The sequence below is a fragment of the Parambassis ranga genome, chromosome 17, assembly GCF_900634625.1.
Source record: "Parambassis ranga chromosome 17, fParRan2.1, whole genome shotgun sequence".
NCBI lineage: Eukaryota > Metazoa > Chordata > Actinopteri > Ambassidae > Parambassis > Parambassis ranga.
The window spans coordinates 14,148,086-14,165,976 of NC_041037.1; the positions used below are offsets into that span (position 1 = coordinate 14,148,086).

General features: G+C 40.8%; 1 protein-coding gene across 1 annotated transcript; it reads right to left on the minus strand.

The window, feature by feature from the left end:
• Positions 1-369: 369 nt before the first annotated feature.
• On the minus strand, positions 370-3,699 carry LOC114449691 (kelch-like protein 10). Its single transcript, XM_028427513.1, has 4 exons — positions 3,217-3,699; positions 1,064-1,648; positions 793-942; positions 370-681 (listed from the first exon to the last, which is right to left on the minus strand). The coding sequence occupies exons 1-4, from the start codon at positions 3,631-3,633 to the stop codon at positions 370-372; spliced, it is 1,464 nt and encodes a 487-aa protein (XP_028283314.1). The 5' UTR covers positions 3,634-3,699.
• Positions 3,700-17,891: the final 14,192 nt, after the last annotated feature.

Consider the following 17,891-nt stretch of genomic DNA (forward strand, 5'->3'; position numbering starts at 1 on the left):
AACTTAGCCTTTCAAATTTTGAAAATTGTTTCATGATGTTCAATTAGATAACTGATCCGCACATAAATAGTAGTGTTTTAATGGTACACCCCTTTTACCAAGTGCTTCATTTTATAATTCAAAGGTAACTGACACTAAGTGAGAGAGAGCTCATGGTCCCAAACAGTACCATACTGTATGGTGGATGGGACAGGTCTAGTAATCCAGATGTGTACAGCATAACTGCAAGCCTAAAACATACATGCAGACTGCATAAGAGTGGAATAAACAGATAATATACATTTACAGCCAGGTACTGTGACAGTATTGTTAAATCACTTTATACATTTATTCATTCATTCATATATATTTATACAAGATTTACAGAAATCACGAATCACAAGGGATGGTATAGTCGGCCATGTTGGGAAGATCAGAAAGCACACAGCAGCTCAGAGCGATGCGGCCGACATCCATGTCGCAGGCCTGAGACCACTCATTGGTCTCACTGTCATAGTACTCGACATTAGAGGTGGCGGTGATGCCAGTGATGCCCCCGACAACAAAGAGCCGCTCCTCAACTACTTCGATGCTAAAGCTGTGGCGGAGAGTCATCATGGAGGAAATGTTGCGCCAGGTGTTGGTGTGAGGGTTGTAGACCTCAGCGGTCTGCAGATGGTTTGTTCCATTGAAGCCACCAACCTTTGGAGTCAAAGATGAGAAGCATCACTTATCAATTCAATTGTCACATGAAAAACTAGCTGCTTTAAAGCGCTGATGAAAGCTGCTCACACATTTCTTTCATGCACTTACTGCATAAACATGGTTGTTGTATGCAATGACTCCTACTCCACTGCGCCGGCTGCTCATGGGAGAGATCAGGGTCCACTGGTTGGTCTCTGGGTTGTAGCACTCTGCTGTTTGCAGTTCCCCATTCCCGTCAAATCCACCACATATGTAGATCTGAATACAAAAGGGGGGTGGGGGCAATATGAAATTGTAATTTTTGTTGGCTCAAACTGGCAGCAGTGTTTTGTAAACAAATCTTTCTGTTCTCTGGTATGTTCCATTGTGTTCCACCCACCTTGCCGTTGAGTGCTGTGCAGCTGGCGTGGCTCCTCTGCTGATGCATGGGTGCAATTTGAAGCCACTGGTTGGTTTCTGGCTGGTAGAATTCAGCACAGCTGAGATGTGTGTGCCCATCATAGCCTCCCATGGCGTAGATGCACCCGTTCAGCACAGTCACGCTCACATTAGCGCGGTGATAGTACATCGGTGCCACCTCTTGCCATGTCCGTGTGCTCAGGTCAAACCTGCGCACACTATTGGTGGCTATAAACACCTGGGCAAAGCCACCAACACAGTAGACATATCCACCAAGGTACGCTGCACCATGGTAGGCGCGAGGAACCTCAGAAAGGTTTCTAATGTTCATCCAGTGATTTGCACGGACGTCAAATGCCTCGATTACATTAGTTAGAGCCATGCCGCTGTTCAAGCCTCCAATGGCCAATAGGATGGCAGAAGGCAGACGAGGCCGACCGACAATTCTGTCTCTGCATTTGATGACCTCAGAGACCATCGCCTGGCACTGCAAGTTGTCTGTCAACAGCTTATTGGACAGCACATGACTCTGTATGTACTCTGTAGGCATCATGCTCAGCCTGACCTACAACAATACAGAGAATAAAGAGGATATAACTTAACAGTCTGTGTCAGAATAAAAAATGAAAAATCATGATTCCTAATAAAGAACATCACAATAAATACAACAGTAAAACAATAAAATAATGGTCAGTTATTTGAAATACTATTAGCAACCGGAACAAACGAGATCTTCATTCTCTTTGTTCTACATCATGGCAGTCAGTCAGGATCAGTGGTGGAAAGTAACTAAGTATTTGTACTTAAGTAAATTTTTATGTATTTATACTTTACTTAAGTAAAAATAATAGTGCATACTTTATACTTTTACTTCATTACATGTTGCAGCTGTTATCTGTACTTTCTACTCCACTACATTTCTACAGTGTTTGTAGTTACTTGTTACATTTGTTGAACACAGTGCTGGACTGATGTGAGGTCAGACTCTGCATGGAGGTGGTGTCACGCTGCCAGCTGTGTTTCTATAATGAGCCTCAGTCATGATGCCGGTGCTCTGGCTCGGTTAGCTAACTAGTTAGCTACTGTCTGCTAACACAGGTCCATCCATTAATGTCTGATTAACATGAATCATAGCCTTAATCTACAGCAGTAAAAATGGTGAATGCCTGTTTTTTATTAGCAGCCTCTCTGTTCACTTGATGCCCACAGCCTGCCTCATGACGCACAGACCTGTCTATAGCTGCTTCTGGACTGAATATGTAAATTTACTACACATTGTCCATTTTAATTTTAAGATGATTTATTAGATTATTTTAACCTGTTCATGTATCCTTTGCAATGGAAATCATTAATATATATTCAGTGCATGAGTACTTTTACTTTTTTAATACTTTGAGTACATTTAAAAGTACTTAAGACTTTTACTTCAGTAGGATTGTTGATGTAGTACTTCTACTTTTACTTGAGTATATATTTTGCTGGGTAATTGTACTTTTACTTAAGTACCAAGCTTCAGTACTTCCTCCACCACTGGTCAGGATGGACTGAGCCATCTTTGAAGTCTTATCTTTAATATACTCTCCTCCCTTCATCTATTGATTGTCTGAGTTGTCCCTGCACACAAAGCTTATGGAAATAGTCAGTATTACATGTGTATGTTCCCTATTAGTTTATGTACTTGTACTAATAATAATAAATTATTATAAATGCTTGTGCCAGCGCCCAGCTTTAACAGGAGGTTTAGTAACTTTTGTTTCGTTTTCTTATATTTTCAAAGTTTTGCTCTTTCATAGGTAGGTTGTCACACCACAAATGCTTGGTAAGGTTTTGGAAAAGATGATGATTTGCATAAAGTCTCCTCCATTTTCAGAGTTAACCAGAAGGCCAGCATGCACATAAGCACAATGCGTCACTCAGGTAGTCTGTGTTGCTTTCTACTTATCACTCATCAGAATAGATGATATTGCACCTTCTGGCCTATAAAATGGTAAAGGATGGCTGTACTGGCCATCATCATGACATGGAGCACATCTAATAACTGATAACCCTCTATTGGGCTGAGGTTGGCTTCAGTCACTGTCTTGAAATAGATTAACCTATAAAGTGAAAATTATAATGTATAATATAAAGTACCTCTGACAAGAGAAGATCTGTGTATCCTTCTCGTTCCTGAGGTTCATGTGTGATCCACCGAATGATGGCCTCAAACACAGCTGCCTCCTGTCTCACATTGAGGTTGTCACTGCTGATGATGTCAATGACGTCCTGGGCCGAGAGCTGCAGGAACTCTTCGCCGAAAACCACTTCCTCAAAGTGACTGAGGACATAGTGGAAAGCCTTGAGGTGCAGTTCAGGGGCGTGGTAGGTTTTTGTCAACTGCCAGATACCGATGCAGTTGTCTGCGCAGAGCATCTTTTCAAAAAAGTTGCAGCATATTTGCACCAGCTCCACTATATTGAGGTAATCAGCTGCCATGAAAAGCCTCTGTGCATTGGACTCTGTCATGTTAACAGAGCCGGTGTATGCAAATTTAATGATGAGCTCCATCATGTCTGAGGATAGGTCAGGAATAATGTAAACATTCTTGTCAGCTTCAGACCAGAGTGTGAAGAGAGCTCTGAAAGACACAGAAAAAGTTTCGCAACATTATACACCACTTTGATGCATTTCAGTTTTTTAAAACAGTTACTAAAATGAGTCACTAAGTCACTGGTGGATTTATGGGTAACTTTCTTCAACAGTCTAGTTAAAGGTCTAAATCTGATTGCTGTAACATTATCTAATTCACTTATGACTTCTAAACTATACATCAAGTTTAAGTTTAAGATAAAATAAGTTTGCTGCTTTCTTTATGAGGTCGGGTTGACGGCAGTTTCCTCAGCAGTTGACTAGTTATCACAACAATATCAGTAAACACACTGAAACACTGTAAGCTTTAAAAACAAGATTGCAGTGAATAATCTCCAAACACTCACATCATAAACTACAACAAATCCTTGTTTTTGTCTCCCTATGTAAAGGTTACCAACACATTATTTTAAATTGAGATAATCAGTTCACCTGAAGTAAGGGGTGACTCTGTACGCATTGATATCCTTATATGCCACAGTCACTGCGCAACCTACTGGCCAGACGACCTTTCTTTTGTATATATGCATTTTGCTTTACTCCTCTGTCCTCTGACCACTACACATGCCAGTAACGGGGGACAGTGGCTGCAAGGAGTGCGAGGGCCTGTAATCGCTGCTTGCAGCTTTAATCTTGTGTTTATCTTCTTTAGCTCAGTGTGGCTAACAGCCTACACCAGTACAGTGGTCCTGTGTGTCTCCTGTGGTGTGATGGAGTATTCACACTGATTGTTCTTAAAATAAATAATAAATAGTGAGTTACAGGCTGGCATTTTGTGTGCACTTGTGCTAATATTAGAGATAAATAACCAAGCCTTCCAAGCAATCAAATGTCAACACAATATAAGCTCCACTTGTGGGGTTATCACATTTCCTGCTTGGCCGAGCGCTGCGTCTAATTAATTCACTGTAATGATATCTAACTCTATAAGGGGTTGTGTCCCCACCTGTTTTCCTGACATGCTTCTTCTTTTTCTTTTTCAGCACCTGTCTGTTCTTCTTTAGCCTGTCCCTCTGTCTTCTTGTGTCCCTGAGGATGTGATTAGATGTGTCTGTGGTCCCGGTGGGAAATCACTCGTACTGGTATGTCTATAGTGACAGATTAGTCCCAAGACTCACTAGCTGCTAAATTACTTTGCAGAGCTGACCGGATCTGAGGGGTAAAAAAAAGGGGGGAGATGAACAGGGAGGAGGAAAAGGGAGACAGATGAGAAGCAAGTGCAGAGGGAGAAAGAACAGGAGGCTGATGTGTAGAAGGGGGGCGTGCGGTCAAGGAATGCTGCGGTTGAGGAATGTAGAAAATGGAAAATAAAAAAAGATGGCAAAGTATTAAAGGAAGGTGACAAGAGAAGTAGGGAGGAGAATGAGAACGATGAATATATGTAAAAGAGAAATAGTGGTGGAGTCATGGATGTGGAAAGAGGAACAAGGAGGGAGGACAGGCTAAAAAAGATGATAAATGATGAGCAAAAAAAATAAAGTTGAAGAGTTGAAGAGCTCAGAGTACATACACAGTGGCCTAAGTCAGAACTAAATGCACATACTGTACTTGACTAAAGTTAATAAATGTGTCATGAGTTCTTGATTTTATTATTGATATACTGAGTGATGGGGAATAGATCTGTTTGTTTTGTATCCAAAAGCAGATTTAAAATGCAAAAATGCATAGATTATAGGTACATTTCTTGTTTGATGAAGAGGGTCTGCTCTTAGAAAATGAGGAGGTGGTCAAGTGGACTCATTAAACCACCACTACGTAGCAGACTGTTTGTCGGGGCATGATTTTATTGAGCCATGACTGATTTTCTTATGACTGAACTGACAATTGCCGCTAGCATATTTCATCAGCTCCAGCTCGAGAGCTAATTAAGCTAGCATTAGATCTATGATTGCCTGAAACCTCATCAATCATTAAGCAGAGTTTAAAACAAGAGCACAGCAGAAAGAGATACAAAGATGGCTAATGAAGTATTAGTAATGAAGGCGAAGGTTCAGGCCAGCCAGTCTATTTGTATCTGCTGCTGGACTTGAATTTGAAGACTTGAATTTGACATTTAGGTAAGAAACGTTGGTTCAAACCTGGCCTTGTTGCTGCCTCACCTTATTTCCTGTTTCCTCTACGTTCCATTAATTAATTACAACATTTTGACATTAATGACCAAATAAAGTGCAACATTCTTAGCAGCGCTGATGAAGAGCAGATTTCCTGGATCAGGGTTGTTGTCATTTGGGCACACTGTGCCACTCACTGTGCTTTGGCTCATTAAAAAAAGGCTCTTTTGACAGACTTCATTTCAAAACTGCTCCTTTATCTTATCATGCCATTAATCTGAGCACTCAGTTGGATTCACTCCTCCCCTGGCAAATCACTTCATCCTTTCATTTCCAAATAACAGAATACTCCCTGTAATTTCACACTCCTCCAATAACCGTCATGTTTATTAAATGGCAAAGGAGCTCCCTCAGGTAAAATGATAAATAATGGCATTATGCAGATACATCACATATTTCTGCCTCCTCAGCTTGTTGCTTTGAAAACTGCGGCTGATCTGTGATGTTTGTGAGCACAAACAGAAATTCCAGGCCTCGCCGTACAGTTACTGTTTTTTTCCTCCTTATATTGCCAGTGACAGAGAGTAATGACTGTCAAATGAAAGGATGATGCTTCAGAAGGGACATCGCTCCCATGAGAGCAGAACTGCATCATGCTCTCCTGCATGCCAGTGTGCACACTTTTTTAGAGCGTGCCCATAGCCACAAATTCATCATCATCATCATTGCTGAGGAGAAAATGAGCTGTGCAGCATTTTCATGGATTCATGGCTTCCTTAATAGCTACATTTCCTTTAAATGGAAAGTATGATTGTCTTATGCAGCTGTGGTGTGTGTGGTGCTGACATGGCACAGGCATGACATCCCCCTGCTGCTTATTGATGAAGGAACGGCGGATCCTGTGATCGCATTACTCTGGGTTGACTCATCTGAGTCAGTTGCCTGCTAATTTGAAATTTGACTGTAAACTGACCGTTGCTGATTTCTGATTAAAAGAGAACCCCCTCATCTACTTTCACCTGCTCCTATAACTGCATTGCTTTTCTCTCTGCATTTTCGCTACAGTCAACAATGGAGAAATTCACCAGGGAGCGCCGGGTATCACAAGGCCTTTTGACCTCCAGCAATAAAAGCAAATGACAAAGCAATATTCTTGCACAGTGTTACAGCATTTAACAGGCCCATAAATCACCCCTTCATGTCCTTAGAGCTCTGCTGTAATTAGCCACCTAACTCCACTTAATTGTGAAAAAGTGAACTGCAATCGTTGTCACTTTTGTCTCTGTTTTATTTAACTATTCACCGGTTTCTAAAAGGGAGCCACTGGGGACTGAAGTCTGCTGCAACACTGCCTTCTACGCTTTTAATTCATTTATAGTCACAGATATTTATACCACACAAATATTTGTCCCTTTTTATTATTCATTAACTGTCTTATGTCTCCTCATCTGTCACACACAAACCTTTAATTACCTCTGGTCATTATTTATTATGTCATTATTAATCATTGTAATAATTATCTTCCCAACCATTAGTCACAGCCATAGGGAGGAGAAACGAGGTGACTCTAATGACTAAATGTGGAATAAATACCTGGATTGTTGGATCTCATTAACCAGAGGTGTCTCTTCATATGTGTTATCTTAATGATCAGTGTTAAGCCAGATGGAATAATGTGATGACAGATGCAATCAATTAAGATCGTCCATCAGTGTTCGGCTGTAAGAGCAGTCAACTTTTTTTTGTGTCCTGGCTACATTCAGTTATAAACGTTCTCACAATTATACACACAGAACATCAGACAAAAAACAATCACTACACCGAAAGAATCTCAAGCGTGTGTCTCATCAAGTTCACTTCAGCACTGATGTGCACAGTACACCAGGATGTAGTGTGTCACAGCCTATCCTGTGGTGTCGTTTTATCTGCTTTGATCTCTGCAACTATGGATTTTAAATATCGGACAAATTAAGACACTGCTGCCGTCAGAATGCCACTGATAACCATCCAGCCCTGTCGTATAAATTTCAGTGGTGAGTGCAAAAGTTCTCTTATGTAACAAATCGAAGGCAACTGTGACTAGACTGCAGGTTGCATCGATAGATCACAGCTTAGAGCCAAGACAGGAGTGTGAACATCAATAGTAAAGGTGCTATTGTCTTGTTGCTGTTTAGAACAGGTTTTAAAATAGATATTGAGGTATGTGAATCACTAAAAGCAGCCTTGGGAGGCCTGAGTTTGTGGTGTGACCTATAGGACAGTCAGATAAGCGTAACGACAGACTTGATAAGTAGCTTTAGGTTAGACAGCAGTGGACCTAATATTAATCCTTTATATGCCATCAGGTTAACAGCTGTAAGCAGAAATATCTGCCTCTTGGCTTCAGGTTGACACAAGTCAAAATGCTGTGTGTTGCCCTAAAATGGCCACAAACTACCCACACAAGACATTAAGAAACACTTAACAATGTCAGGCTCATAAGAACATGTGTTTGTTCCATTTCAGTGTTTAACTACTTTGCCTTTAAGTGCCAGTCTTAAATGTTCTTCAGGGAGCCATCTGTGTAATGTTACTTGGCTCATCCACACAGGCTGCTGATAGAGATTTATTGCTGCACTTACCAACAGACGCTACAAGTCAAAATGGCGATACTGTATGTGAACAACACACTAATGTTACACTCATCTTGTGGCTCTGAACAACTGAGTGATCAATTGTTATAGCACAGGAAATACATTGCATGTATATATTTAAAGTGAATTAAGGCATAAAAGCTTGGTTTATGCAGAGATATATGTGATATGCCATGGTGTTAATCACATGAATGCAACTTTTGAATACGTGTGATACAGAAACACAAATGTATTTAACAAAACTCTAGAAACAAAAGTCTTGCATCGATCAGCGCAGTTGAGTTAATGCCCCCCCCCAGCAGCAGTTGCGCTAAGAGCAGGGCTAAAGCTTGACTGCTGTGGCTGAAGGGCACTAATATCATCCTCGTCACAGTCACAAGCTGACTATTGATTTCAGGATTTTGGACAGACTTGGACATACAATAAATGGTTATTTAAGTTGAGTGTCACCACCTTATGCAGTGGAAGGATTTTACCTTCAGAATAAGTGGCACTAAATATGTGTACAAGCAGTTCAGTATCAATAGGGGTGCAGTTGCACATATAAGAAAAGATGTGACAATTAAGGCCATAATTACTCTATGACAGTGAGCTTTTATTTATAGGCCTTTCAGATGTGTCACACGGTTTGGTGAAATGTTCATCATTATCTGCTGATGGCAGCTTATAGGTTAAGATCTTTAAATCAGGCCTCTACACAAACTTAAAAATGAGTTGTTTGCAAAATTCAACACAGAATCATTACACCTGGAGCCTAAAATAAATAACTGATAATCAGATTTTACTTTTCCTACAAAGGTCAAGAATGGTGTCTGTGCTTTCTCATGCTCTGCCAGACAGCTTTTGTGCCAAAATCTCTTTCCAAATAGACCAAAAAATCCAATACGTTTTTACAGCAACGACGGGATAAATCAATAGCAGAACATTCAATAGCTGAGGATAAAGTGGTCAAAGGAGTCAAAGACCAGGACAAAAGAGACAAAGAGTTAGCATTTGACTAAAACTCAAGAGGGCAGCCACAATGTGAAGACAGTGTTTGCTGTTACGTGCACGTTATATTCACATTTTTATCATCATTTATTGTAAACTGTTACAATTTAAGCGCCAATAAATGTAGCTTTTTCATTGCAGCTGGATGACAAACATTAGAAAATATAAATTTGAGTCAACTATGCTATATACTACAGCTGCTACAACACTGTCGAGCAAAGGAGAAAGTGTCTCCTTTAAATGATGATGATATTGACAATCTGACTTCAAGCAACAGATGAGTGATAGCGCTGACCGAGGTAATGATGGCTCTTAGGTTTTAACGTTTGTCACAGACAGCAGGTTGTAATCACAGTCATGCTTTCTGTGAAAAGTGGTGCCATAGAAAAGTAAAAGGTTGAGTTCTCAGGCTATACATGACACTGCATTTATCCCATAATTGAGTCTGACGGCTGTTGACGTTACGGGATCATTTTGACGTTCAGTCTGCATTCAGTGGACTATAGCTAGATGCATATATGTATAGAAGGTTTATCTATACACCTTCTGATGGCAAAAACAAGACTAAAAGTCAAAAAGGTTTGAAAGCCAAAATATTGCTTTCCATATAAATATTGATTATACATACATAAAGATATGAAAAGAGTTTTCATAAATAAAAATAAAAATATCATATTGTAATGATAGCTCTTGAAAACACACAGAAAAACATGAGACAACCCAAGAGGCACTTCTCAGAGCTTGGTGCTTGTAGCTCAGATTTGTGAGACATCTCTAAAGAGGTTTTAATGATCAGTGGACAGACAGGAAACATAGCGTACAGTTTCCTGGGGTAAAAGGAGAACAGAATATAATTAAGACTACCACTGAAAGCTGAAAATGAACACATGGCCTGATACTGATTACACGTGATACGTGGACTGATTTTATATTTTAAAATTTGCTCTGATTGGTGAAAGGTAATTTGGCTTAACATGGATGTCCACAGAAAGCATGAGAATGGAGTGCATTCAGAGAAGTTCTCTCTGCAGCCAGTGACTGAACACACTGATAAGGAAGGCTGGCACTGTCATTGGCTGCAGACAGGCGGCATTTGAAGCAGTGGTGGAGAGGAGGACACTGAACAAACTGTTATCTATCATGGATAACCCCGATCACCCTCTCCACCCTGCAAGTGGACAGACGATGGAGCGCCTTTTCCAAAAGGACAGCTACAGGAAATCTATCCTGCCTCAAGCATTTTCTATTTTATTTTGATGAGGCAAGATGAGGCAAATCAATAATGTGTCACTCCACAAACAATAATCACACCAACAATTTTATTCCGGCTCTGCTTTGTGATCTTTATGGCTGAAATGATGGCACCTCATCAGAGTACCTTTCATTATCTGGCTGATTAAGCTGCCAGATCTCTTTTTAGTTTAAATTACAGGTGTACCTTTATCTCTGCAGCCACTCTGACCCTGCTTCGTCATGTTTGTGTCCTCACTGCAGAAATAATGATGAGAATAACCATCAAAGTGTCTGGTTTTATATATATACGGAGGAGGTTTTTTTTGCAAAGCCTTTGATATTCATCTGTCCCTGAGGTCCTAGTTTCATTAGCCATAAAGACGTTCACATGCCGCCCTCCCTTTTCTTTCAGTCAAGCTGATTTAAAATAAAAGAGCTCATCATTTTTCAATAAGAAGCTGCCTTCAAAATGCTTCGCTTTGCCAAGAGCCTTTTACCCTTGGCTGAGACTTGAATCCACTGACTGAAATTACAATAATGCCCTGTAGAAAGTGATAATGTCCCAGCTCAGGAATATAAATGTGATAAACTTTCTTTGTGATGATTGGGAAAAGAAATTAAGGTCCAAAATATATTAGTAGCAAAAGGTACATTTCATCACATTATTGCACTGAAGGGGGTCATCGTTTGGTTAGAGGTCACCTCACGGCGATCTGGCCCTGGAGGGAAAACCTCTGCTGTAAATTAGTCATTACGTTCATGCTCTCTCTTCTAAATGACCAAAACCATACACACAAATGTTCATGTGACAAACCAAAACAACAATTCCAGGCCTAAATGCATAACATTAAAAGGGGATTACTTCAAGAATAATCTAATGCCACTTGCACTAAGGCAGTCTGTCTGTTTTATGAGACAGACTCCATAGCCAGCTTCCATTTTCCAGCAACTAGGACTAATCCCTTATTAGGATGCTTGTTTTCTGCAAAAAAATAAGCATTGCTCTGCTGAAAACTAACTTCCACACTCTGTTCCACAATGTGCACTCACACACTCTGACTGGCCGTTTGTATACTAAATTAGTGAAAGGGACAAAAGACACTGATTTGTCATTTGACTTTCACACTCTGGGATTTAATAGCACCAATCTAGCTAATTCGATCAATGTTCCAGTCAGTCGTGTGCAGCTTTGTATTTAACAATTGCAAGCAGCAATGACTGACAAAAAAATGGGTTTGTTTTCTTAAAGCACAAAAGAATGATGACCCTGTAAAAACACAATCTGGAGACCTAGGAGACTCTGAACAGATTGAACCCTGGAAACACAGGATCTTAGGAAAATATGGGAACATAGGATCTATGGACATAGAACCCTGTCACTTTTAGGACACTGGGAACCTATAAAATTTAGGGAACATGGGAACACCTGCTACCTGGGTTATAGTGCCCTGGGAACTAAGAAAACTTTGAACCATAGGGCATAGTACCCTGTGACCATAGCACCTTTGACACTATGGTGAATTCTGCATCAGCACTTCATGCTGTATCATAACGAGAGAGAAAAAGAGACTGTCAAACCAGCCTGCAATGTCCACTTTAACATCCAAGTATGAAATGATCATTCAGACAGTACCGAGCCAGAGCTCGCTTTTTAGCACTGTCTAAATCGGCTGCACCTCAGGGGTTTTTATGCCTGTGGCAGGTGTGACCCACGCCTGGGCAGCTTTCACACCAGGGAGCAAGATGCTCTTTAACAGCAGGAGCAAAGGGTCAACAGTGTTTAACATCTATTTTCTACATATTCATATGTCGCACATTCCCACTGCTCTCTGTGAAGTGGGACAACTAACTGTTACTTGACTTAACAATCTATCTATAAACACAATGAAGTTGAGATATGTGTTCCTGTATTCCATAATAGATATAAACCAAGCCATGTGAGGGTGAAGTGAAAGAGAGGGAGTCGCTACTGATCTAAATGAGTATCAGCTGACCTCTACAGACTGCAAAGTGCCCTGCTGTACAGGTATAAACAAACATCTGTTATCCTTTAAGCTGCACTTATAAATATTTTAGAATATTGATTGTAGTAAATGCGTAAAGTGAGCAAACCTGCTCAGCAGCCAACGAAATGTGTCTGAGAAACAAAAGAAGGTGTACTAAATAGTCATCCTCAAATAGAGCCTCCATAAAACATGTCCAAACCAATGTGGTTGCTTGTCTATAGACAACATAATTCCCAAAAACAGACCATCACAGCAGCAGTGGCTCAGTGGTATAGCAGGGTTGTCCAATAACCGGAAGGTTGGTGGTTCAATCACAACTCCTCCCTAAGTCATTGTTGTGGGTCCTTGGGCAAGACACTATACCCACACTGCCTCCAGTGTACTCTATCACCTTTTTTAAAAAATGATTTTTATTATTACTTTTCTGCTTCAGGAAAAAAAAAATTGTGTTCACCAAGAGCTCAGTGCACTACAGCTTAAGAAAAAGCATGTAAATAGACAAAGCCTTGCGAATAAAGATCAAAACACAATGGCAATTTTTCCATCTATCTTACAGACATGCAGACCTGGTCAGCACATGTTAAAACAAGCTAAATGCTAACAGATGATGCAACCTAGAGGTTCAAATAAAGCTTGTAAAATGACCATGGAAACACAAACTATATTAACTTCCCTAATTTGATTTATTTTGTGAATTTAGTGAATCTTGGGATAGATTTTTGTTAAATTTTATAGAGAGAAGTGCTTCTCCTACTTTATTTACAGAGCCTGTTGTTTGCTCAATGTCAACAATAAACTCAAACCCACTGCTCATAAACTCCACAGTGTTCATTTAAAGACACATCCTTCATTGTCTTTTGGGGGACAGCTGGGGACAGTCGTACGGACAAGCAGTTGATTTGACACCTGTCAGTCTGTCACGAAATGCTGTGCTGCATCATGAATTGCTTCTCACAAATCTATTCTCAGACAGCTACTCCTGCCTGCCTCTCCCCACCCATCATCCAAGATATATTCTCCTCTCCTGTATCATGTCATGACAGGCTGTGTGTCAAGCATTTAAAGCATGGGGCTCGAGTGACACACGTGTCCAGATAAACTGGGGTCTGTGGCAGACCCATGCATTAGACCTGTAGATAATACATTTTAATGATCTATAGCATCGACAGCTCATATGAGCTTTTCTTAAAGCCTCGGGTGTATTAAGTTGCAGGGCGGCAGTGGCCACTCTTCCAAGGTCAATGTCAGAGGGGGAGGGCAGTGGTGATGTAGAAGAAGAGGGGAGGAGAACAGGGGGAGGGAGGACAGAGCTGAGAAGAGATGGAATAAAATGCCAATAGGATGTGAGTTCAAAAGGAGCTTAACTGCAGGAAAATATCGAACAACAAACTCTTTGCTCTCTCTGCTGTACTCGTTTATCACGTCACCCCTCTCTCGTCTTTGTCTCCTGTTTTCTGTATCTGACAATAAGGCAGAGACAAGACCACTTGCATACAAACATGTACTGTATCCACTTTACTGGTGAATTATTCAAATGCAGGTCAGTGATACTTTGTGACACTTTCACCTCGAATCTTTCACCCTTTGGGGCCACAACAATGTCGACGCCACAAAAACACCAAGGCTTCCTTAATCTTTCTGTGAGGCAGGATTAAGAAATCCAAAGCACTGATACCAGACCTGAGAGTGAAACAATGAGCCTCCCATTCAAAACAAGCTATACACTGTTCAGATTTAGCTGTAACAGTAAATACACTGTGTCCTGGACTATAACTTTTTATCATAGTCCACACTGATAAAAGACAAAAAATGATAAAAACTGTGTTGTGTATCTTGGCTCAAGGGATGCTCGCAAATCAGTCAATCTTTCCGCTACTTTGGTCTGGACTGAACTACCTTAACAACTACTGCAGTACATGGATTGCCATGAAAATCCTACTGATTCTCAGGATTACTTCATTTTACTTCCAGCATGCCAACTGTTTACTTATTTATCTATATCTTTCTGCATATGGCTAGGCTCAAAACTGACTGTAAGTGCTATCAGTTAGTGGACGTTTACTGTTACAAACCTGTGCACATTCATGCCCTGTTTGAGTCAATTTCTAGTAATTTTGGGTACATTCACTAATTGCATCAAAACCACCATGTCATGCATGTAGTGTACATACAATCAGGACACAATACGTTACAACAGCGATGCTTGAACTCTTCAACACTTTGCAACACTTTGCTTGTATAATTCATTTATTACAGATGTAACGATTCGTGCTTCATTTCTCAAGCCGCCACTTCCTAAAGCAAAACCTTTACTCTAAATGGGACCATAAATTACAAAATGAATACCATGCTATATTTAAGAGGACTCAATTCTAACAGTTAAGACTATAAATAAATTTGTTTCCATAGGAAATTAATCCTGCAAGAGGTCATTAAAAGTTTTTTTTACAACCAGAAGAGTCACCCCCTGCTGGTAATCAGAAAGAATATTCACATTTTGTGATGACTACAACATTATGTAAACAATCTGTAGTAATATTCATCCAAACCTTTCTATTATAAACACATTTAGAACAAGATTTCTACACGATCCACCCGAACCACACTTTGTAAACAAGATTAAACAATATTGTTATTGTATTTCAGCTTAAAGCACAACTGTGCAAGAGCACAACCTTGTAGAGCAGCTAGCCTGGATCATGATCTTGTTATGTTGTTGTTCAATAATAAAAGGTGTCCTACACAAAGGGCTGTGTAGGAGCAACACCATAATGGAGAATATCTTAACAGAGAATCAATGAGCATTGGTCATCTGTACAACTCACTGAGGTTCAGCCGACAGCCCTCTTAATCTAATTTGAGGTTCAAATCTTAATATGTAGTCTAATTAATCTATTATATCCAGAGGAGCACAGGAGAGCACATAAATGCAGAAACACAATGACCCACAGTGGGGCTACCAATTAATTTAATATTGTGTTAACACTTAATTTAAGGGCTATTCCAGATGGCTGATGAAAGAACATGTGGTACAAAAATAAGTAACATGAACTTCTGGAATGAACTAGCCATAGACATTTGTAAAGGGGAATATACCCATTTTATTTACTCATCCTAATGGAATTTGTGTTTATATGTATTTAAGGCAACAACAAGACTAAGTCTATCTAAAAGGCTGTAAAAAATAAATTACATTGGATTAAAGCTGTAAAACAGCATTCCAGGGGTACGTTTCCTTCCATGTACACCTAACACATACCCTCTGTGATGACCTTCTGACCGCATTTGCACTTCATCTTCCTGGATAGCTCCTTAGAGTGCAGTCATCAAGCTGACCCAGAATTTCAGTTAAATACCAACTGCCCAGTCCCACTGCGATGATTAAATGAGGGTGGTATTCACAACAGAACCCAAGTGTCTTAATTCTACACAATTAGGCCTGTGTATGGGGAAATGTTGTCAGAATAAATGTCGCTCGTACAGTTTTCATGGGTAATTGCCTTGCTCCAGTGTAACAGGGGGCCTATTTGGTGAGAGCCGCCCCCCCCCCCCCCATCTGATTCTGTAACTTTCCATCTGCGTGTAAAGTCAAGAGTTGCAGAGGGCACATGCTTAATGCCACGCACAAATCAAGTATGCCTCTTATACACCAAAACAAGGATTTGCTTCTAATTTTGAACGAGAACATGACCTTTTTTTGGTGGATTATACTGCTGGTGTCTGCGCTGACAGATGCACAAACTTCTGTGGTATCTGCTACCAGATGTAAACTGTTCTCTAAAAAGCACTTTTATATCTGCTTGAACACAATATTTGTCATTTGAAACTAATTAAAACAGGACAAGCTGTTCTTTGCCCTGGAACAAAAACACTAAAAGTATTCAGAAGCACTTCATTTGTCAGACATGCAGGGTAGTTAGCTGAAAGTTTAGTTTAGTTCTGAGGTGGACAGTATAGCTTGTTTGACACAGAAATTGGGGGTGTGGGGTGAGCAAGGTTCAGTAGCACACGATGTGCTATCTGCAAACAAAGAGAGAGCTTCTCTCTGCCTGTAGAAGAATATATGTATACCAAGAGACAGAAGACGCCTGATGCTCATCATGTTTTAGCATTTCCCATCCTCATTATTCCAAACTGCAATCCCTGAAGTAGGCAGCGTTGACAGATGGAGGAAAAAAAACTCTGATTACATTTCACAGGAAGAAACAAAAAGCAATTGGACGATGGAAAATATACCTAAATTGATTTCCTCTGTGAAATAAAACAGGTTACAAGCAATGTGTGGATATCAGTGACAGCATGGTGCCATGGAGAGTGTACACCTCTGCTTTACTGTTTCACACTGACCTCGTTATCACCGTGCGTGTCTAAAGCAGCAAGTAATGAAGTCTCATCTTTCACACTGCAGTGATTTGCTCTGTTGTGCGCGGCTCATTACCATCCATGCATAACTTAGAAATACTGTAGAACAGTAACAGAAACTCAAATATATTTGATTATGGTTTGACCTTTGCATTCATAGACTGATAAGATGAGAGATGTATGGTGGTGAGTGTGAAGAAACTTGTACTATGTTATTAAAACTGCAAATAAAGAAGGAGTTGATCCGCGGAGCCTGCTGCTGAGACCTGTTCAGCACCCCGGACAGCGCCGCGCATCACTACGTGCTCCGCTGCAGGAGGGAGCGCGAACTTTCGGGAGGTCTGAGCGGAGCCGCTCTCCGCGCGCAGCGGGGCGGCGTCACGGCGCAGCGCGATCATCACCATCCGATACCCGCTGGAATCCCACGCCACTGTGTTCCCCCCCACCACCTCACGTGCTGTGCACTCCTCCTCCTCCACACCACCACCACCCACCCACTCCTCCCTCCGTACTGGACGTCAGCTGCTGGAGAGCGCGCTTCAGTGATTTAAACAGGGGCAGGGGAAGGTGTCTGTGTGAGAGACAGGAGCGGGTGAGGAAAGAGTGAGAGTGTGCATTGTAGACTGCCACACGGTGGAGCAAAGCCTGACCAAACTTTTCTGTTTTTTTTTCTAAAGATTTTCCAACTCCCCCTCCCCCTGAACTGACACACAAAGTTTTGACCCAACAAACAAACTCTTTAGTACCCCACATTTCTGCTTAGCTCCACTTTTTCTTCTTTTTTTAAGCAACAAGTGTTGGCTGCGTCTTTCTGTTCTTTTCCTACACAGACAATAAAAGAAATGCCAACGACACATTAGCCGTCGTGGCCGCCCAGCGTGCCACCGCAGTGCCACCGGACTGCC